At 32.4% G+C, this 22,928-nt stretch overlaps 2 protein-coding genes and 2 non-coding genes across 5 annotated transcripts in view; 3 read left to right on the forward strand and 1 right to left on the reverse strand.

The window, feature by feature from the left end:
• LOC146541078 (putative serine protease K12H4.7) overlaps positions 1 to 22,928 on the reverse strand; it is a 34,702-nt gene that overhangs the window by 10,864 nt on the left and 910 nt on the right. Inside the window, exons 1-3 of one of the 2 annotated variants that reach the window (XM_085194739.1) lie at positions 5,718 to 5,770; positions 4,406 to 4,557; positions 3,412 to 3,590 (exon numbers count right to left, since the gene is read on the reverse strand). In XM_085194739.1, coding sequence (XP_085050865.1) covers positions 3,412 to 3,590; positions 4,406 to 4,557; positions 5,718 to 5,721 — 335 coding nt within the window. In that variant the 5' untranslated portion in view covers positions 5,722 to 5,770. Of the gene's footprint in view, positions 1 to 3,411; positions 3,591 to 4,405; positions 4,558 to 5,717; positions 5,771 to 22,928 lie in introns of those variants that run through there. The other variant, XM_085194748.1, reaches the window with a different exon arrangement.
• TRNAN-GUU (transfer RNA asparagine (anticodon GUU)) lies at positions 5,964 to 6,036 on the forward strand. The gene has a single exon. It is a non-coding gene; the product is annotated as a tRNA-Asn (tRNA).
• Positions 12,912 to 12,984, forward strand: TRNAN-GUU (transfer RNA asparagine (anticodon GUU)). The gene has a single exon. It is a non-coding gene; the product is annotated as a tRNA-Asn (tRNA).
• Positions 19,146 to 22,862, forward strand: LOC146541083 (tetraspanin-3-like). Its single transcript, XM_085185436.1, has one exon. It carries the CDS (start codon positions 19,312 to 19,314, stop codon positions 20,095 to 20,097), a length of 786 nt encoding a protein of 261 aa, XP_085041562.1. The 5' UTR covers positions 19,146 to 19,311; the 3' UTR covers positions 20,098 to 22,862.

The raw sequence follows: 22,928 nt of genomic DNA on the forward strand, positions 1-22,928 counted from the left end.
CAGTAAATACTTCTTTACTTGAAATGCCAAGAGAAATTATATTTAAAAATAAAAATGTGAAAAGAGCCAAGTTCAACAGCACCGTCATATCTTCACAAAACAAACGATAAGTCAATACTCTATCTAGCATAAACATAGTCGGGGGGTCGGAGGTGCCAATGCATTAGTCCCCGTCACATCATTAACAGTAATGGTCGCTATAATGGCTGCTGGCGCTAGGCCAACGTCAAGTGACGTCATATCGGGAAATACTGTTGCCAATTTTGTATTGGTTTTAGTTAATGTTGCTTTGAAAGGTGAAATATGGTATTGATAAGCATATGTTAGGTATTTTTGAGTTTATTGGTTGAAAATGTAGAGAAATGGTTGGTATAGTGGAAGTCGAAATTCTTCTTCAGTTATATCCTAGTCGTTTAAAATGTATAGACTGTTTTAGACAAAAATAGTATAAGGAATAGTTTTACAAAAAGCATAAGGAGATCGTTCCCCATGCACTACACGATTTTTAATAAATTGCGTACCTATCGTGGAACTCAACGCTGTGCTTTGTCTCGATACCAGAGCGAGGAAAATAGTTTGTCTCGTCTTCGTTCACATTTAATAACGAAGGCGAAGCCGTAAGCAAAAGTTAATGTATGTGTGTAAAGACTAGCTTTTCCCTGTCGATTGACCCGCTTGGAGCAATAGAAATAGCTGAGAGTTATGTATGACACATGCCACAATTATGCCCCAGCTAATGCTGACCGCAGGAACAGTGGGTTTTGTCGAAACCTTAACTTAATATAGTAATATAGCCCATAGCCTTCTTTGACAAATGGGCTATTCGATATATAATTTATCACAAACATATTTTTTTAATTCCAACCAGTAGTTCCTGAGATTAGCGCGTTCAACCAAACAAACTCTTCAGCTTTATAATATTAGTATAGATATTCAAATTTCTACTAACTTTGAACTGCATTTGTCGGTTAATTTTGAATACAATCACTATAACAACGTACACTGGTCTCTAACAAGTAGATAGTGCGGACGCAGCCTCGCAAGCTTCTCGTAATTACACAAATACTGGAGATTATTGGGTTGTGTCACACCGTTGTGCCTGGTTATGTATCTTTTATATCGATGTTTGTAGGTGTAGGTGGTTGTAAGTTCAGTTCTTGATTGAGGCAGATTTTTATTTTTTTATTACAATTTCTCGAAAAAAAGAATTATTTCAAGGAGAATAATAAAAGTTTAAATCAACGAAAGTGTAAAATGAGTGTGTGGTAAATGACTTATTAAATGACAGATAGTTTAAATGTATTTTTACGCTGAGTGGGAATCGAACCCGTAACTATTGTGTTCCATTTCATTACAATAACTGTTTATCTAATTAAATTATTCATTTCATTGCTACAGACGCTTCCTATTTCAAATCCTATGAGTGTTTCGTGAGACGAAACATCCCACGAGGTAGATTGTTCTCATGGTATCCTTATGGGAATATATTTTATGTTATGACGCCAAGAGACTAAATTATTATTTTATATTATACAATGGTTTTTATTCTTTGTCTTGGTATATTTAATAAATGACACCAGTGGCTCAGTTAGTAGGACATGGGAGCTTAAGAGTTGGGTGTGCATTAAAAGTTTCCAAGTAAAATAAATTTTAAAATAAAGATGTCTCTTCTCTCTATCTTCTAAGATAAAGTACAACGACTTTGAATTATTAGGCGGAAAGTGGACTATATAGTTGCTATGTTATTTAGCTTTTTTCCTCAGATGAAAATCGAATCCACGACTATCGCTTAATATATATTTAATATTACTAAACATAATGACGGTGTAAAAGATGACAACACACTCTCTTGTTAGTGATACTCTCGGTGTCGATATCAACTGTTTTCAGCAATTACTACTGAAACAACGGCAAGACTAATTTCGTAATTTACTGCAAAATTATTATAATTCTTCATTTTCTAAGCGATTCATAAATTTTGCTATAGAGTGTAACTCTGTTAAACTAGGAAAGCTTAACATTCGACTTCCCAGCAAAAAAGTTAACATATAAGAAAACTAAAGTTAAACTAGTAACTAGTAAAAGAAAACTAGTAAAAATCATAAAATTTTCATGATTCTGCTAGTACTCATTTTTGCACTTAGTCTTGCTAATACTCTACTTCTGATTCATTTCTACCCTATTGCCGTATTCTCCTTTAACAAGCTCGAGCTTCACGATTGGTCCGTAAATATACAAAATAATCGAACCCAGAACTTTCAGTTTTAGTATGGAAGCATAGATAAGTACTTGTGATCGTAATAGTTCTAGGTATCCAAATGGTTATGCATTATAAAGTTTTGATAGTATCATATTATATGCGAAGCGCCCGAGTTCGCGGGAGTTGGAAAACTATATTTATTACTATAATTACTACGTCATATATGTATAAGTGCCCGTCAGCTTTGACGGAATAATACATTTAAAAGCTGACAAAACTTGGATAATGGCTTATTTTCTATGAAAATTAAAATATAATTTTAATTCTATAAAGAATATGTATAGAATTTTAATTCTATGAAGCTGGTTGCTTGAAGATACAAATATTGAACCTATAACTGATATCCGATCCGGTTGGTAGCTTCCTGTACGTCTGACGATACTGACATTTCTATATAACTGGACCATTCAAAAGAGCTTGTGATGGCCAAAACTATTTTAATTTAAATATTATGGTTTAACTCTTGCATTTAATTTTGTTCGAATTCAACTGTGCTCAAATAATTCTAGCCCAAAAATCCAATAATTAAAGTTCAATCTAACATTTCTAAGTTCAACTTCATTAAGAAGAGTTTATTAAAAAAATATTTATTTAAAAAGTTAAAGTAATTAAGTTTGTTCGAGAGGAGTGAGGCCTGAAGATCGTGTTGTTACACGAACTTAATTCACCTCTATTTGTTATTACAATTTATACCTTTGTATAAGGATACTAATAGTTTATCTAGCCTTTGTTTGATAGAAAAATTATGATTTTTTTATTCAGAAAAATGCTTATAAGAATTAAATGCTTATATATGCATATTAATTAGTTACCAATAATGATATATGGGATATTTTTTTTTACTTTACCGCTGTATCACAGATATTAGGGTAGGCACCTGGGGATCTAGTGTTAAAACACTCCGTTTCCATTAAGAGTAAATTCACCACTTTCCGCCAAATACTTGAGGTATAGCGTATTGAATGGCGGAGTTCAACACCGCACTTTTGGTTTAACCTATCACGTTTTTCAATATAAATAATGTTTTATTTAATCATTTTCCGATAATACCAAATTACAGGGTTCCACAAAACACAGTGTTTAAACAGTATTTTCTCTATGCCTATTCCAAATAAAATAAAATATGACTAAAAATAACAAAAAAATCTTACTTAGTCGGTCTACTCAGTCCATAATATCTGTGTTCGGTATAGAACAGGCCCGCTCCTGCCCGCTGTGCCAGTTCGTACGCGAGACCTTGTGTCGTCCAACCAGGCGATATAGACCATTCTCCGCCAACGAAAATTACTATGTGAGGTGAAGCTGTGAATTCATTGTTGAAGTAATATCTCTGGAATATAAAGAATAATATAGATACTAAAGTCGTAGTTGCGATGGATATGGGTTCGATTCCCTCTATACACAATATTTTAATTTCCTCGGCTTTTTGATGAGGTAAAGCGGCGTTAAGTTTCACAACTCAACAGGCAAAGCCTCAAGAATTAGTCGGAAACTGGGGAAAGAAGTGTCTTAATAGGAAACGGAGTGTCTTAACAACAGGTTCCCATGTTTAGTTCCGCCATTCAATGTATGTGCAAAGTTTTAAAAAGTAATTAATAAATTTGTTAAGATAAACAATATGTAACATATAACTACAGTATAATATCTATAGCTTTGGAATTATTTTTTCATTTCGTGGAGGTGTATTTTAATAAATTCAACACTAATTTTGGAATTAAAAAAGTCACTATCAAACACTAATGTTAAGTGTATTATTTCAGTAAAACAAAAATACATATTTCTATTAATTTTACCTAGTGACACATCACTTCTTAGCTTCCCGCTCATATAAAGATATTGCGTGATATCAGCCTTAGTGTAGTCTAATACCGCCATTGTGGCGTCTAAAAGTAATTAAAATCGCGTGCTATTGATTGTTAGTGCAGCATTAATTAACTTATAATTGATAATATTAGTAATTTTTATATACGTATTCTGTATAGTCACGTTTTATCTAAATAGCTTTAAAAATTGTAGGTATAACATATTTGCAACCATATTTGGAAAAAATGGTCTTTAGTAGTATGTACTCACATCCAAAAAATTAAGTAAAAGTAAAGCAATTAATAAGCAAATTAAATTCGTTATTATTAATTAATATCATACCATTTTAAAAGTTTCAGTGTTAGATGCGTCAAACTGATTCAGTCTTACATCGAGCCATCCTTCTCTCGGTGTGTTCCGATTCGTTACTTCTGGTGATGGTGGCTCTATCATACGTAGAGCTAGTATTGGAGTTACTAAAATGAGGAGACGCCCTGAAAAATGAAATTATTTATTGTTTAAAGTTTCATTTCGATTTTCGTGTGTTGGCTGGCGTAAGTTAACGCCGTGTTTCGTCTACTAGAGCGCAGACATGAACATAAATTAAATGCAATTGACTCACAGATTATTGGTGGGTATCGAACCCACCCATTCAGGAGAACGGGGCGTTGAGTTCAGCTGGGCAATTCGCAACGCCACTGCCTACCCTGCTAAATGTGGAAAGTGAGGTTGAAAGTCCAAAAAAAATAAAACGACAAAATAAGCGTCAAATATTAAAATTACCAAACTTCTTCTGGTAAAAAATTTTTTTTTACCTTTTTTAAACATCATCAAGATACTTTAAAAATATTAAACATATATTTTTAAATATACAACACAAGTCCTTCAAGTTATCGAACAATTCATATAATCAATAAATAACATTTGCATTTCTCTTACACACTGTAGAAGCGTGTCAGTTCCCACGAGAGCACTGACACCGCTGTATAAGGACTACAATATATCGAATGTTGAGTAAAACTATATAATATTGTGTAAATGTATGTATGTGACGGTTGCGGGTTCGATTTCACTTGGTGAACCCTGTAATAAGTCACAGTGCGGCGATTATTCCACCACTTAACCCGCAATGTCTCGAAAATTCAGTAGAGAACGGAGAAACGGAGTGTCCTCACACTTGGTTCCACCTGCTCTTTTACTTCACGCTTACAAAACACTTACAAACGAAACCAATTGTACAATGTGCTATGTGATTAACTTATTTAAAAAATGTGCATTTTTTGTAAAATGACATGAGAATATGTTAAAAAATAAACTTATAGTGGAATAGTAATTTGGTATATCAGATAATTTTAAAGAAAATATAGTATATAGTACTAAGTCTAGTATATATAAATTCTCCAGGAAAAATTGATGACCTTTTCGTGTTCAAACAAATTTGACATGAGGGGTCAAATTATTACAATTAGTATTACTGAACTACTCCATTATAGTCCAACACTAAAAAATACTACTATATTATGAAAAAAATGGAAATCTTTCACCGATTTGGAATTTGAACCCACAAACATTTCGTTCATTGCAACTTTTCTCAACACCAAAAAAATGATATTTAGTATTTTTCAATTACAACTGTAGTTCCTGTCATACTCACACATTGTTTAAGAAATCCACCACTTACTACTGTATCAAAATTTGTACTATGTGCTATTATTGAATCGTGAAAACTAATTATCCTTTATATCTTTTTATCTAAAAACGTTTAAAGTAAAGGGGTATAGGTCTTTTTTTTTTATTTATTAAGTAAAACTGTAAATATTATATTCTTTTATCTTTGGAACAGAGTATTATGGGACTACTTCAATGTTGGTTGTGGTCTAATTCCAGATATTAAGCAAGTGCCTCCGTGGCGCAATGGTTAGCGCGTTCGGCTGTTAACCGAAAGGTTGGTGGTTCGAGCCCACCCGGGGGCGGAATCTCTTTTTGTTCATTCCCTGTTTTTATTTCCTGTATGCTTTAAGAGCAAATTACTACTCGTATATTTTAAAAATGATTTTCTTTTAAGCAAAATAGCATAGCTTTTAGAATATTTAATAATAATAAATTGTATAAATTTTATTTAATAAAAAAAGATATTTGAGACTTATGCCATTTTAAATTCCTACAATTAGGTTACAATATAAAATTTATAAATGAGAGATAAGTATAATTTATTCGATAATCTTTATCACAATGTGATAAGAATAATATATTATAGTAATTATCAAAATATTTATTTTGTCGGAGTGATAAGCGTTTGTTCTACATAATTATAATAGTTTTAAAATATATGAAAATTAAAATGCTTTACATTTTGCTTAGGTACAGCAGGCTGAGAGAACTCAGTTCTCCACCCTTTGCCCTATTCCGTTTCCCACATTTCGCCGATTTCTCTAGGCTTTGCGAGTTGAGAGGCAGATCTCAACGCCGCGCTTTGCCTCGTTACTAGGGTGAGGAAATTTAAATATTAAATATTTCATTTGCTCAAATGGGAATCGAAACTATAGCCTGTCGCCACGCCTTTTGCTCCTACACCATAAGGCGATTTACTCAGGCTTGCTTTAAAAGAAAAGACGCTAGTTTCAGTACAGTCAGTAGTACAAAAATATTTTTATCCACGCCGATAGAAATATTTTTTCCTTGTAATGTCATAATTAAAGAAACATATCAAACTTCAACTATATAATCTTAAATGAAGATTACGTTAATTTTAAATATGAAAAAAGACAATCATAAACATTAGCATTTATTCCAAATTCTCCTAAATTTCTGTCAAAACCACCCATTGTGATTGCGCAGCGAGGACAGCGTACGTACAATAAATCATCATAAATCCTCCAGATTAGAACCCCGTCCTCCCGACTGCGGGGTTCAGATTAGAGTGTTTTTAATTGAGTTAAGTGCTTCCTATACTTAAACTGTGTATATTGCTAGTCAATTTATTTGATTGTTTTACTTATAATGACTTTTTGTAGAGCCAAAGCTAAAGCTATGAAAATAGGCGTATAAGCACAAGGCTTTCTCGTTTACATCGCTGGAGTGTAAACGAGGCATTTTTAGGTTGAATTTTAATATACAAATAATATTGAAAGTCAAAAGCCATATTTAAAAACAGTTATTTACTTGTAATAAGTCCAAACATTTACATGTGAAATTTCAAATCAAAATTAGTCTCCCACTTCTTGCTTAAATAAAAAGATTATTCAAATTGCTAAATTTAAACTGTATCTATATACTGTTATACGTATCTATAAATCTGAGGACATGTCTTAAGATACCGTAGTACCGTTAAAATATAATGAGACACTCGGCTGCTATCCGGAATTATATATGTATGTCTATAATGTATGTTATATATAATTATAAGCTCTTTGTTTTGCTTTTCTCACGCTCTAACCGTGTGTCATTGTATGATTGGACAGAATTACTTTAATATTCTTATGTATCAACGTAAATATAAAATGTTTAAAATTTTTGTTTATTTTAAGGAGCTGAAATATCGAGAATGAAGAACAACAGGGAGAACGAAGAAGAATGGTTAAAATTGATTTATAATGCAAGATTTAGTAAAAGATCCAGGAGGAACCTTTACGAAAACAGTATCGATGATACTGGAGGCAGTTTACGTAAAATATTTAAGGAGGGATGATAGTGGACCAAGTGAAAGAGGTATGCAGAGTGTAGCTAGAGAGGTAGCTTTCAGTGCTTTTTTCTCCATGACCATTGCGATAGAGATGAAGCTAAAATAAAATATAATAATTCTTACTCGGGGGAGGAGATTGAACCCGCTGTTCCCGCTGTCTTCTTAAGGTCGTCGGTCCACCTGGTTGGAGGGCGGCCTGTACTCCTTTTGCCGAGACGTGGTCGCCATTCGAGGACCTTTCTTCCCCATCGGTTGTCGGTCCTCCTGACAATATGGCCTGCCCATTGCCACATTAGCTTGCAGATTTTGAGAGCTATGTCGGTAACCTGCGTTCGTCTACGGATTTCATCATTTCGAATTCTGTCGCGTAGAGAAATACCAAGCATAGCTCTCTCCATCGCTCGCTGAGCGACTTTGAGCCTGTGGATAAGGCTTGCGGTGAAAAACCACGTCTCAGCGCCATACGTTAACACTGGCAACACACACTGATTAAACATTTTTGACTTCAGGCACAGAGGTATACTGGACGAGAAGATATTTTGCAGTTTCCCAAACGCTGCCCTGCCGAGTTGGATTCTACGAGTGACCTCTCTCTGAAAGTTGGACTTACCCATTCGGATCACTTGTCCCAGGTAGATGTACTCGTCAACAACTTCCAGAGGTACGCCTTCAACAACGACCGGTATGGGTGCAACATGGACGTTAGACATGATCTTTGTCTTGTCCATGTTCATCTTAAGACCCACCCGTTGTGAGGCGTTATGGAATGGCTTCTTTACATTGAAACTATTAACGTAATATATAACATGCGAACTAGTAGTTCCTGAGCTTAACGCGATCAAATAGTATGGATTAATGCACATAAAATTTTCCACATGTTTAAGAATTTTACGCATTAAAACCATTTAAAGTATCAAAGCATAATATTAGTAAAAATATAAACAAATCGTCAATCACAGTACGGTTTTCTAAGCCATTTTATACCGGAAGTAGCTTCACGTACATACATATTAGCTCATCCGTGAGACGTGTATATATGTACGTATATATGGTAAAAGTAGGTACAGTAACAAAGTTTCCCTTTAGTGAATCACTCCATAGTATTAATCATTACGTTGATATTTCGACCACGAGCGTTTTCAATTGCTGCCTTGATATAGTGTGTCTGGAAATATTTTTGTCTATGTTTTTTTTAAATTATTTTAGTGTTATACCACTTCATTTTTGTGTTCTGTACCTAAAAAAAGGTAAAATGGAACCCTTATAAGATTACTGTATTGTCCGTCTGTTAAGACTATTCTTCTTGAGATCTCGCGGGGGTTAAAAATAATATGCAATATTAATGTTTCGGAATCGATGTTTTCCAGATATTGCATACTAAATAAAAAAAGAAAAAGGTAATATCGTTCTTAGATTAATAGAAAAAAAATGAATATAAACATTTTTTTGAGGGAGATTTTAGATGTACCAACTTTATTGTACAGTGTTTCTGAATTTTGTATCTCGTTAATATTTATATTAATTTTACTTAATCACACAGAATTTGAGGAATCAATCGGAATTAATATTGAAATAATTCACTTAACAAGTTGGACCTGTTTGTATATACAAACGCCTTCTCTAAAAATATTCTGTAAATTATAAAATTCTACGTAAACGTGACGTAACAGAAACTTTAATTAAATTAATCCAATCACATACATATTTGTATTAGTCATACAAATAATTCGTCATGGTCTTTAATAGGATAATGTACCATAAAATTTCTATGACACTTCCATTTTTTCTGCATCGTTCGTGACTCACTCCGTGTTATTTGAACAATAAAAGTAAGAGGCTCGATAACGTTACATTCGACGACAGGTGTTCAATTGAAAGATATTAATATTAATAACATTAAAGCTTTTATTATTACATTGTCTGTTAAGTTTCCGTTATGAAGCAAGAGAGGGAAGAGAGATAAGGGGAGACTTCGGTTGATCTTCCAAACACAGTATCGATGATACCGGAGGAAGGTCACGTAAGCAGTACGAGGATCCTCGGAGTCGGAGATGACAGTGGATGAGGCGAAAGTTTATTTTAGTATTATAAGTCTCCCATATATAGCAGGGTAAGTAGAGAAAACCAATGGTGAAATGTTAAGAACAAAGTCTCCGCTTTCCGCTCATTTTACCTATAATTCATGTTAGGTAGCGGAATCCCTCTAACAGCCCTCTGATGGGAGAGTTTACATACTCCTGTACCACTGCAGTGTGTCTACTTTTTTGTATTATTATTATATTATACTAAAATAGAGATTTTTTGTTGTTATATAAATTAATATTCTATTGTCATGAAAATAATGGGAACATCATTAGCTTTAATCTTTTTAATTTAAATTTCAAATACAAAAAGTAATAGTCTAAGTCGTTGACACTATTAAACTATTCTAATATTTTCAGTTCAAGATCTTCTTTGCCAATATACACTATGTATAAGATATTTAATTATCGTTACCGTGGCTTAATGGCCTAGCATCTGACCGCACGTGGTAAAGTTGTAGAGCCAATTCCCAATCGTCCTTTTGCTTGTGTTGAAATCTGATATAGTAAATAAGAATGTAGCACAGTAAGCAAATAAGAATTACTTATAATACATTTTATTCTTCATTCTCGTTGTTTTATTATCATTCTTCTCAAAAAAATTCAATGTCCTTACAGTATATTAATATTTAAATGATTTCTCATTATCATTTTCCTTAGAATTTACATTAAAAAAAAATATACAATTACATTATTATTTTATAGGATGAGTTACATAGAGTAATGACGCACTTATACCTTTGATATAATATCTGTACCGCTATAGCCAACTTACATAAGTAGTATGACAAAACTGTTGCAAGAGGCGTTAATATTAGTTATAGGCGTATATTCTTAATATTGCAGCTTAGTCTTGGCGCGGCGTTAAGTTTAGTAACTCAACATGCAATATTTTGAAAATTGGAAGGCGCGTGGGGAACAGCGTTCCTATCCTGTTATCACAAGGTTCCCCGTGTCGACCCCGCTTACCTGCCAATATAAAACTTGTCTTCGTTGTATTAATCTTTTAAAGACACACATACTATGAATAAGAAACAAACCCATAAACACTGTCTTAGAAGTCAGTTTTAATACATTAAGGTGCTTATAAAGAAAAACAAGATGTTTACTCTTAGCATCTATACTTCAAGATTCATAGAAGTGTTGTGACTCAAACTTCCCACGTTATTGTAATGAGTCATTGCGATTTTTTCTATCGAGTCAACGTAAGTTACTTTAAAGATTGTTTCTATTGACTTTTCTGTTGTACCTATAAAAAGGTTCCCGCTATTATATTTTTTTAATATATTTTTAAATATGTTATTTTTCTGAATGTGTTCTTATCAAAAACAAAAACATTTAAAAAAATATTTTTGTTTCTTTTGTACTTTACTCAGTACGAGAGTGATGATGGATAGAATTTTTGAGATTTTTCAGTATTGCGAAACTCAAACCTGCGTTTTGTCTTGTCGGCAAATAATTGAATATTTCTTTCCCTCAAGTGAAAATCGATCCCACAACCACCGGTTTACAGTCGAACGCTCGTCCCCTGTGCTACGACGACCACAATTTTTAAAAAAGGTAAATGAAAACTTAGAGGTATATCAGTGCCGATGACACCTGCTGACCGCTTGAAAAGGAAAAAATACTTAATTTCCGTCGTTTGTTAAGTTTTTATGTGCGTCAACTCCTATTGTTATCTTCCAGCTATTTTATATTGTTTTATAATAAGTACCTAGTATTATTTGTTAGAGGTAAGTAAAGAAACATAAAGTATACATGTGCTGACTTTTGATAAGTTTAGTGTAATTTATAGGATGTGGGATTTTAACAAAATTTTAACTAGATTTTTCAGTTTAGTCGTGGCGTAGGGGCACACGCGTGCGTAGGTTTTGTTCACTTTTGGTTTTTTGTTTTGTTGTAGGTTTGATTCACATTCGAGAAAATTAAACATTTATAATACTTTAATTTCCTTTCCTTGTCAAAACGAAATTTCGAACACAATGACTCCAGAATTTAGGGGAAAGTGGAAACGCAAATGTTTTAATGGGAAAAGAGAGTCCTAACACTAGGTTCTCAGGTCCCCAGGTTCCCTCGGCGTATCTGCTATTTGTGGAATAAAGTGTGAATCTAAAAAAAAATATTAGGATCTTCACTGAAACTCCGTTCTCACTTACCACCTGAATTCGAAACATTGTAATATATGTTTCATGACGGGAGTCAATGTCGTGCTTACATCTTCCATCATCTGCCAAAGCAGGGATATAACTATTCTTGATTGAATGGGAATGAAACCTACAACCATCGCGTATATGGTTAGTTTAAGTTATTCCACTAAATCAAAATGGTCTTATCTAATTGCACTGACATAAAATATTTTTTATATAATATTTTAATGTAGAGAAAACTAAAAATGTATAATTCATATAAAAGTTATATGAAATTTTGTATAATAAAAGTTGGAATTACGACGACACCGTTCACCATTGCGACCGAAGTTGCGATTTAGTTATATTAGTTAGGTAATAGACTTACTTTGTCTTGCGACAGGAAAAAAAGTTTTAATTTCATTCCGTGGATAATGGGTAATGGGTTTCAGTGGGGTTTTCTTGACTTAGTTTAGTAGTTTTATGCAAATGTACGGATTTATTACATTTTTATACAATTCGTTTTAATTTTTGTTGGAGACTCTATCGTTAAGTGAGTAGACATAGAAAGTTGACATTTGACAGGTTAAAGAGAATATTTCTCAAAATTTTTATGGGAACGGCAAGAAATGGGATTATTTTATTTATTTTTCCTTTTATAGTCCTCGAGAAAAAAGTTACGAACGACGAGTAGATTGATCATATATAAAAAAATATTTAAAAGAAACAAAAACCCCGACTGCATAAAACTAAAAAGAAAATAAATAAGCCCAATAGTTTATTAAGACCTATCTTAGATATATTTTAAAAAGGAAAACATATTTTAAGCAATATAATATTGGATAGGAATCATCAACCGCAAATTGACAAATGTCAGCGTTCTACGCCGCGTAGCTCCGGCTATACGTTGTCTGTCGGTCTCTCAGTAACGGAAGAGTTTATATATATGATAGGGAAGTGCCTCCGTGGCGCAATGGTTAGCGCGTTCGGCTGTTAACCGAAAGGTTGGTGGTTCGAGCCCACCCGGGGGCGGAACATTTTTGGCAAAAGGTAAAATAAATGTTTAAATAATATAGTATACTAAAACTATTTTTTTTGTAATTGTCTTTGTTTTGTTTACTTTTAAAAATTAGGAATAAGATGGTGATCGTTTTTATTCCCACTTTGAACGAAGAACTCCTATGGAGTTTTTGTTTTTCATAAAATATGTAATACAAAAACTCCATGGGTGGTTTTTTTTTTAATATAATATCGTGTCGTCGAGTGGTATGGCTTATAGTCAGCTAAGTGTATTAAAGTCATTAATAGAGGAACGATGCAGGTGCGTGTTGCGATGCCTTAATATGATTTTTTTAAATTTTACCTTTATATATTTGAGGCCGTCGTGGCTTAGTGGTTCTGATTGCAGCGACAGTTGTGCTTTCGATTCCCTTTCGATCGAAAATGTCTCGGAAACGGATATTGGAATGTCTTTACACTGGGTTCCCTTTTGCTTACTATATAATATTATTTTCTTTTTTAACTTCACGATGTATACCAAGCGAGGAAATGAATTTAATTCACTTTCACGAAAGAGAATCAGAGTTGTGCAAGGTAAAGTAGTAGTAAGTTGTACAAAAACCTTGAAGGGAACCTTTTGATTATTAATCACTCTGTTCAGTTGTGTTAGCACTGTATATTTTTCTTATATATTTATTGAGAAAGTTAATATAAGTTACTGATTTTAAATCAAACTTCTACCGTATTTATTGCATATATTTTAATATTATTTATTTATTATTGGAAATTTGATGACTGTAGTAATCCCATTACATATACCTAGTTAAAGTACATGTTAAAATTTCACATCAAAATTATAAGACAATTATTAAACATAAATTGTCTTTTCTTAAAATAATTTTACGCATAAATTTGATGACACTGCTCTAGCTCCTCAAATAATCATTTGATAACTTCCTGTTAACTCAGTGGTAATGAGGTCATGGTTAAGACGTCATCTTTATCTTACTGGAATGGAAGGGCGTTATTAACCAGTTAGAATAAAATAAACTTAAATATCAATGGCGGCGTTGAGTTCCGCCACTTAACACTAGCCTTAAACTACGCCCCTAGAATTCGGCGGAAAGTGGAAAACGGGAGTCTTAATGGGAACGGAGTGTCTTAACTCTTGTCTACCCTGCAAACAAGAAAGAAATTGGTCCGCAAATGGCGATGTATGATGGGATTCTTATTGTTGTATGGGAGTTTTCTATGGGATATTTTTTTGGTCAAATAAATAGTAATAAAATACAATACAGACTTCAATACGTATATTATATACAGTGTTTTTTAATGTTAACATTATTATAAGATTACAACTGATTACATTATCTCTGCTAAAAATTTTAAATATTGTAAAAAAAAAATATTATAAAATTTAAATTTTCATTTATTAAAAAATTGGTAAAATTCAATATACATATTGTTCGATTAGTAAAAAAGATAAAGCTCGCGTGTTGCCCCTCAGGGCTAACCCTCCCCTACGCATTAATTATATAAATGCACAGTAACTAACGAACGCACGGTAGTTTAATATACTCGTAATAAAAAACTACCTAGGTCTCGTTTAAATTTGAAAAATATATTTTTTGTTGAAAATTTTTGTATTTTAATTGTTTAAAAACTGTGAATTTTCGGTATATAGATAATATTGTGAGAAACTAAGCCAAGTACGCTTATAAACGTTTTTTTTAAAATTTCATGCTGCATCTCGCATATTGCAGGATAGATAGAGAGAACTTAGTGTTGAGACACTATATTCTCTACGCACCGCCGCTGAGTTATGGAACTCAACTTATGGAAAATAATTGAAATATAATAATTTCCCCGAATGGATATCGAATTCATGATCATCGAGGGTACATTGCCGATGTATATATTTGAATAACCATGTTCTATTAGATACATTCTCACTGACTTAGTATCCATATTAATATTATGAAGCGAAAGAGCTTGTTTAGTTTGTATGGTTTAACGCGCTTAAATCTCAGGAACTATTGGTTTCAATAGTTTTTTTTGTATTGGATGTTTTGTGGATCAAAGAAGGCTTTCGGTAGGTTACATTACGTTAATTATTTTCATGTAAAGCACTGAACCTGCGGTCGACGTTACCTCGGGCACTTAGAACGTGCGATGTTAGATAAATTTTAACTGACACAGTATTTTAAATAATTATAGTTTTTATTCGATTCCCAAAAAAAAAACATTGGAAACAAAGCAAAATTAGAATAAATAAATGTATATTTATTATTTTACATGCAATTACATCTTCCTATATTACCAATCTTCCTATATTCTACAAGGTTTGCATAAATGAGCAAAAAAACACATTTTTTTAAAAACATGTATGATTCATACAACCAAAAGGGTATTCCCTTTTGGTTGTATGGATATAGGAACCATTCACAACTAAGGTCTAATACATTCTTGTCGTGTCATACAATTGTCTTCTATATGGTCTAACAATGCTATTCAATTGATATAAAGGATTGATATGGATTTGTATATATAGGTACTGATTAAGAAAGGAAGTTAGAATTGCAAGCTGCCTGTGGATTGTCTAGATATTCTTAACCTATTTAGTGTTGAAACACTCCGTGCTCTACTTTCCGATTGTTTTCCGAGATATTGGCGGAACTTAACGTGGCGCTATTGTCCACCAGAGCAGGAAATAATAAAATTCTCGCGAGTTTCAGATAATTACATTTTTAAATGTTAAGTTAATAGCACTAAGTTTTCAAAAATAACTGATTTTGAATTTAAAAAATAAATAAAATAAAAATGACCCAAAATTATATTAAATTAAAAAAAAATACCTAAGAATTAATTTAAAATATTTACTGATCAATCAAACTCAAATCTACTACTTTACAATTTTATTAGTACCCACTTTTAAAGTTAAAAATAAAATGTTGAAAAACAAAAAACAATTCTAAATCCGGAAACAAAATCAATTGAGAATAACTATATAACTATAGGAATAAATACATCGAGAGCTAAATGAAAATCGACTCGCAAGTAACAGTTGTAATGTAGATAGCCTTGAAATTGATTGAACGACGATCATCCACTTACTAACAAGGTTCCGATGTCCTTTGTGTTTATAACTATTTACTGTTATTTACGAAAGGAGTTCAACTCAATGGTAGTTCAGGTTGGATTTCTGTTCTGAGGCATGACAAAGCGCGGCGTTGAGTTTCGTGTAATGTCTCGAATTGAGGCGGAAGGTGGGGAACCAAATGTTTCTTTACCTAGGCTCTGTCTGTTTATAGTACAAAATTCGGCTTAAAAAAATATTAGCACGTTTCACGCTTGTTTCCCGCGTATAATAGCCATTACTTCCTAATTTTCGAGATAATGCGAATTGAGTGGCGTAACTCAACGCCGTGCTCTCTTGTTACCTGAGCGAAGAAATGAAAATAATTAATTCTTACGAGTTCGAACTCGCAAGCGTCACCCTTACTGGTAAACGCTCTACCGCTGAGCTATGACGGAAATTTGTAATTCTACATTGACAGATCATTCAACTAGATACTTATTAAATGAATCATATATAAAGATCTATCTTAAATTATACGGAAATATATGACTATATATATAGTGATTCATAGTAGTACGGCGAAATTTTACTAGTAAATGATTTTAGACTTAATATTAAGGAAATAAGGTGTATTTTGATATGATTTTTTTTATTAAAACGAGTTATGAATGAATATTGTAGTGGAATATTTAGTAGTAATTTGTAGTAAACAAAATATTATGTCATAGTAAGGAAGTTTTAAGGTAAGTAGATTATATAGCCTCTTGCAAAAGAGGGTCAGTTTCTGGATATATATGTTCTAACTAAATATATATATTTTTAGCTTGTGCGTAGAGACACAGGTTTTTAACGAGAAATTAGTGTCAAGACACTGCGTTCGAGGCGTTGCGTCTTAAATGCGGAACACATTCCCTCGTCCCTTGTCTTGCCAGAGAGGAATATAAATTTAAATAAATATTTCATTTCTTCGAGTGGGGATCGAACCCACAACCAGTTAACTTTCAGTCACAATTTGTGCCACTGCGCCATCACTGGTATTAATGCTAGAAATAAGATATACAATAATGACAAAATAATCTAAATAGTTTTCAAATGTGTTTTCAATGTATGTCTATTCTGTATGAGATCATCTGATGATTATATTAAATATTTTTTTAACATTTTGTCGTATATTTAACACGTGTGATGAAGCGTTAAGACCAAATATGGACTTCTAATGACAGTGATTTTAAAGATGTTACCATCTTGACTGACTGTTAACAAAGTTATTCTATAAGGGTTCCGTATATCATTTTGAGAGACGGGACTCTAAAAAAAGTATAATAAAATATAAAGTAAAAATATTAGCAAGCCCGTCGTGGCCTGTGTGATTATAAATGCGATGGATTGTGGGTTCGATTTCCACTAGAGAAAATGAAATATCTAATAATTTAATTTTCTCGCTCTGCTACGAAGAATATAAAATTTATTATGTTAGTAAATTCTAATTTCCCTGAATAAAATTAATAATATGTTTACCTCTAGAATACCTGAATGATATGTGACATGTCTATTGTTTATTGTCATATTTATTTTCCTCTTCTACGACCACTGAAGTATGTAGGTATATCCATTGACGTTACACATAAGGGGGTAAACCCTAAATTTTCCCGTTAAAAATTTGGCATAATTTTTTTTGATAAAGACTTTGATATTAGTCTTTTTGAACAATAGGCTAAGTAATATTCATAGTATATATTTTAATATTTCATAAGCCATGACTGTATGGCGTGGTTGTGGATTGGATTTTCAAAGCGGACGTTATTTATATTGAAATTTATTTTTGTTTTCCCTAAAAATAATGTCCATTAAGTTAATCGTGAAGCTGTTTTTCCAAATTCCTACGATTCCCGCTCTAAGAAACGAAATATTTAATATTTTCATTTCCTTGCTCTGGAAACCAATCGTCACTACTACGCCACTGAATGCGAAATTCCTTCTTTCCAGAATTCCATCGAAAACGTTTATAATGGAATTATCTCAATTGGACCGGAGTGTCTTAACACTAGGTTCCCAAGTTCACTCTGCCTTCCTTGCTATGTGTGATATTTAGCGAAGAAAGAGATAAAGCTAAAAAATAATCTTTATATTTTTATATTTTTTTACTGATGTAGAGTCAATTTAAATGAAGAGAAAAACATCTAAAAAGTAAAAAAAAAGTTAAATACAAATTTGATTTCTAGATTCGCACCTTTTATTATGATAGGGGTTTAATATCGATATTGTTTTACTGCACTACGACGTCTTCAAATCTTATAAATAATTATATGGAACCCTACATAATTTATGTTTAAAATTGCATAAGCTATGACAGTCAAATAAAGGTGTATAAACAATAATAATGAATTGCAGTATTTGTTTACAAAGGAGTCATAATTTTGAATAACGTTACTAAAATTTTAAATCTTTGCAACTTTTACTATGCAATTTTTACTATTCAATTGCACTTTTGTCTTTGACCAAGGATAATGAATTTTGAATTAATTTTAATATATTTTTTCAAATTTTTCTTTTTTTGTAAAATACCTATTTTGAATTTAAGATTAAATTTGATATATGTGATTAAAAAAAATCTGTATCAAATTTAGTGATATATCTAGTGATATATATAATCTAGGATTTTCGTGAATAAGACAAAAACAAGTAAAGATACAGAATTTTACGTGTTTTTGATTTATAGTGTTTGCTAGTAAATTTTAGTACCTAGTGGTTTTAGTTTAGTATTAATGGTTTGTTTAAGAATAGAAATAATTAAACTGTAAGAAAATATTACTACGAATACCTTGAAAGTAATGGATTTCACTTGTTTTATCTATTTTCCACAAGGATTACATAAGATGGTGGTTGCTTATATACAAATACATAGATATATATTATAGCAATTACGTAACAACGATATCGAAGTTTTCTGTATCCAAAACAGTACAAAAGTAATTACCAAAAACATTAATTAGAAAATAGTAAAAACATTATGAACTTATTAAGAAGTATTAATGAATGGACTAGTGCGTACTATTTCCCTATACATGGCTTTGTCATCCATGCTCTAGTACTAGCCAAGGCTATTATCCCGATGCTGGTAATATTTCGTCACGGCAAGGACAATAACAAGATGATATGAACCGAATCGCGTCAGTGATCCTCATGAATCAGCTAGGAAGTTAACTTTTATAAACACAGCGCGCCCTGCACACGCCATTCAATTCACAAACGCTAGAGACGACGCACGCGCAAAACGCAAAATGGCCGGCGGAGTTTATCGTGTCGCTTTACACATTTTAAATGCAATCCAATTTATATTTGGACTCGCCATAGCATCAGCCTCGATATGGTTCTTCACCCAAGTGTACCAGTTCACCAGCCTGAGGAACAGCAACCACTACCTCCTGGACTACACGGTGTACTGGCCCCAAGCTGTTCCTTGGATGTTCTTCATCGTCGCGTTATTCGTTATCGGTGTAACTTCCTGTGGTTTCGCAAGTGCTAAAAGGAAAAGTCGATCGCTTCTGACCGCGTACGTAATAGTGCTATCCGTAGTGATCGTGTGCCTGATAGCGGCGGGCATAGTGGCTCTAGTTTTCGCCAATAGCAAATCGACTGACGACTTCGTCAAAGACACGGTATGGGACGTGTATTTCCAAGCGAAAGCTGATACGGAAGTTGCGGAATCTTTTGGAGTTATCGAGCGGAAGCTGCACTGCTGCGGAGCGGACAGTCCTCGTGATTATAAAAATTGGAAATCGGAATTTCCTGTTTCCTGCTGCGACGTGTACTACCATGGATGGTTGGAGCCTTACGCGATCGACTGTGAGTTTACAAACAAACTAGCTAATGAGAGACACGGGTGTTCTACAGTTGCTGCGCAGTATGCACGTATTGCAATCATTGTTTTATCTAGTGCGGCGATATTTACGGCGATAATTGGCTTGATTGCGATTGCATACGCCGTGATGTTGTCCAAAGCGTTAGAGAAGAGAAGTCGCCCACCACCCCAAAACGAATCCGAGAGCAAGAAGGTACTATTGTAGATGACGTAAGTGTTTTTGTGTTTGACTAAGGTCACCTTACGAGGTGCGGTTCATTGCGTGATCGCTCAATGACAGAGTCCATTGAATTTTAGATTTAATTTAAATTATTTATAAATTATATGGTTTTTTTTAAATATTAGTTGTAGAATGAGTGTGTCAATGCGCGGTATAGACGGTTGTATAACGTAAAACCTGTCGTAGCCTCCGCTGTGTTGTTGAACCCATGACCCACTTACTATAGAAAAGGCCAATATTTACTTTTGATGCGAACACTACGCTCATATATTTATGATGAAACATTATTTTTGTAAACAAACAACCAATATTCTATGTTTATAATAGTGCTTTTATCACAAACACGAATCTCCTTTTTTCAAAGTAGGTTAAGGATATGGAGTTCTTTCATTCTCCGTAGAGAAAGAAATTTAACTTCAACTTAGCGATACTAGATAAATATCATATTTATTGTAGAAATTTACACGCAAGTGTAAATTGTAAACGTGTGTTTAGAACTCTACGTAGCTTACGACATATCACCCACTTGATTGAGACTTTGTTCGGAAAACTTTAGAATATTATATTTATAATATTTATTACATAATAATCAATATTTGTGTATAGAATATGTTTATTTGCATTGACGCCAACGATTTTGAAGCCGAAAACAGGCCATAAATGGCTCAACATTTAAATCTAATAAAATTATACTTTATAATAATATAAAGTATATATGTGAAAGCATGTACGACATGTGCACAGTATTACAATTTTTTTATCACAGTAAGCTTATATAGTTTATATAGATAGAGCACCTGGTGGAAAATAAATAATCCGTCCAAAAAATTTTATTAAGTTAGTATTAAGGTAAATAACGTAAACATACCTTATATATTTAATTTTAGACCACGTGGGCTAAAGTCCCAATAATAAAGCATTTATTTTAGAAGAAGGGCGTGTCCTCAATGAGGTTAGACAAAGAGCTGAGAACAAAAAATATACATGTAGAGAAAGGAGTAAATAAGATCTGATAGTTTAAATATGCAATATATTAAATAATTAATTTCCTCGAGTGGGAATCGAACCCTCAACCTGTCACGCTTTAAATCGAACGCGCCACGAATGGCCTTAAAGAAAATTGTCGATAAAACCTAAAAATCATAAAAATTAAAAATCATTTCTTTAACCAAGATTCGATGACTCTTTAAGGTTTCCAGCAACATATTAATATCTCGTAACTTAACCGCACAAAGGTGATTATAAATTAATAAATTGAACGAATGAAATAAATAATTACAAGTGACTCACATCTCAGTCCTCCATTGGGTGAGTAATACCTTCGCTCATGATTAAACTGACCACATATATATTAACTTATTAACCTATAATTTATATATAATAAAATTTCGTAGAAATTAATTGAAAGTGGCAAGATTTAGAAGTTTTCTTAGAAACGTTGAAAGTTTTGTGACTGGATTTTCAATAAGTATATTATAAAGCTTAATTTAAATAGTTTTTAAGTAAGGTAGCTAGTCTTTTTAAGTATTAAGTGAAAAAAATATGTTTTGAAAAAACAGTTTCACGCTTTTCTCGTATAGCAAAATAGACAGAGAGAGAGACGTTACGTTCTCCACTTTCCGTCTGAATTCGAGATTTTTTATATTATATATATTATGTAGTATTCTCCAGTCAATGATAAAATAAAGTTCAAAATTCCCAGCAAAAGTATTAAAGTTTCTTCATACCGAACAAAGACTCAATCAAAGGCCAGCATTAGAAATGGCAACAGGATGTACCACTGCCACTACGTGACTCACATTACAAGGGGTTAAATGATACACATCTAACATTACCCCTTGCACGTATAAATAATTATAAAAGGGGGTTTTTTAAATAATGTTATTGCGTGAATGTTTTTTTTTTGTTTTGTTTTGGGTATACTGACTCTACATGGACGTTTATGTATGTGTTGTTCTTTAAAACTGTATTATTTTATAAGTTTTACTTTATAGACGTATATTTTTTTGTAAATTTCACGCAAAAATTGAAATTTATGAAGTTATTTACGTACTGGAAACTTAGCAGTAACTTCTATGATGTATTTGATAAGTTATCGATACGTAAGTAGAGCGTAGCTTATTATCTTTCGTCCCTTTCTAACCCAAAGTTAGCTTATATGACTGAGAGAGAATGGTGTATTTTGTTATTCTAAGTTATTTTTAATGTTTTCTTAAGTTACACTAATTTGCTACGTTATACAGTTTAGGTTTACGAGTAGGGTTCATTTGATAATGATTATGAATAAATTATATATAAGTATTATTTATTAGTACAAATGTTTGTTATAATATCTTGTTTAACTATATGTCTATGTATTCATACAAAAATATTTATAAAACTCATAAAAGATATACAGTATGTTTGTCACATAGTGGAATGTTACAAAAGTAACATAATTTTGATTACTTTGTGAGAATAATGCATGTATGTTTTAATTTTAAAGTTTAATAGTTAATATTATTTCTTATTTTTCTATTAGCATATAAAATAATATGAAATTAAAATATGTTTGTTAACTTTTTCTCACAAAATAGCTAATATAGTTTTGATTAAGGATTATATTGTAAATATTTATTTATAAGTGCACTGTGTGTTTGTTTGTTATATGAGAACAGACTGTACCTTTTTGCAACCAAAATGTCTTACGTGTACATATTTTTTGCATTTTCGAAGGCTATTATAAGCTTTAAAATAAATATTTTTGTAAAAAAAATGGTTTTATTTTTTTTTCAGCTTTTTTTTGTACAACTTAAGGTAGTTAATTGTATGGTAAT

Source organism: Heliconius melpomene, chromosome 1 (assembly GCF_056956725.1).
Source record: "Heliconius melpomene rosina isolate 202511_hmr_F chromosome 1, ASM5695672v1, whole genome shotgun sequence".
In the NCBI taxonomy this organism is placed as follows: Eukaryota; Metazoa; Arthropoda; class Insecta; order Lepidoptera; family Nymphalidae; genus Heliconius; species Heliconius melpomene.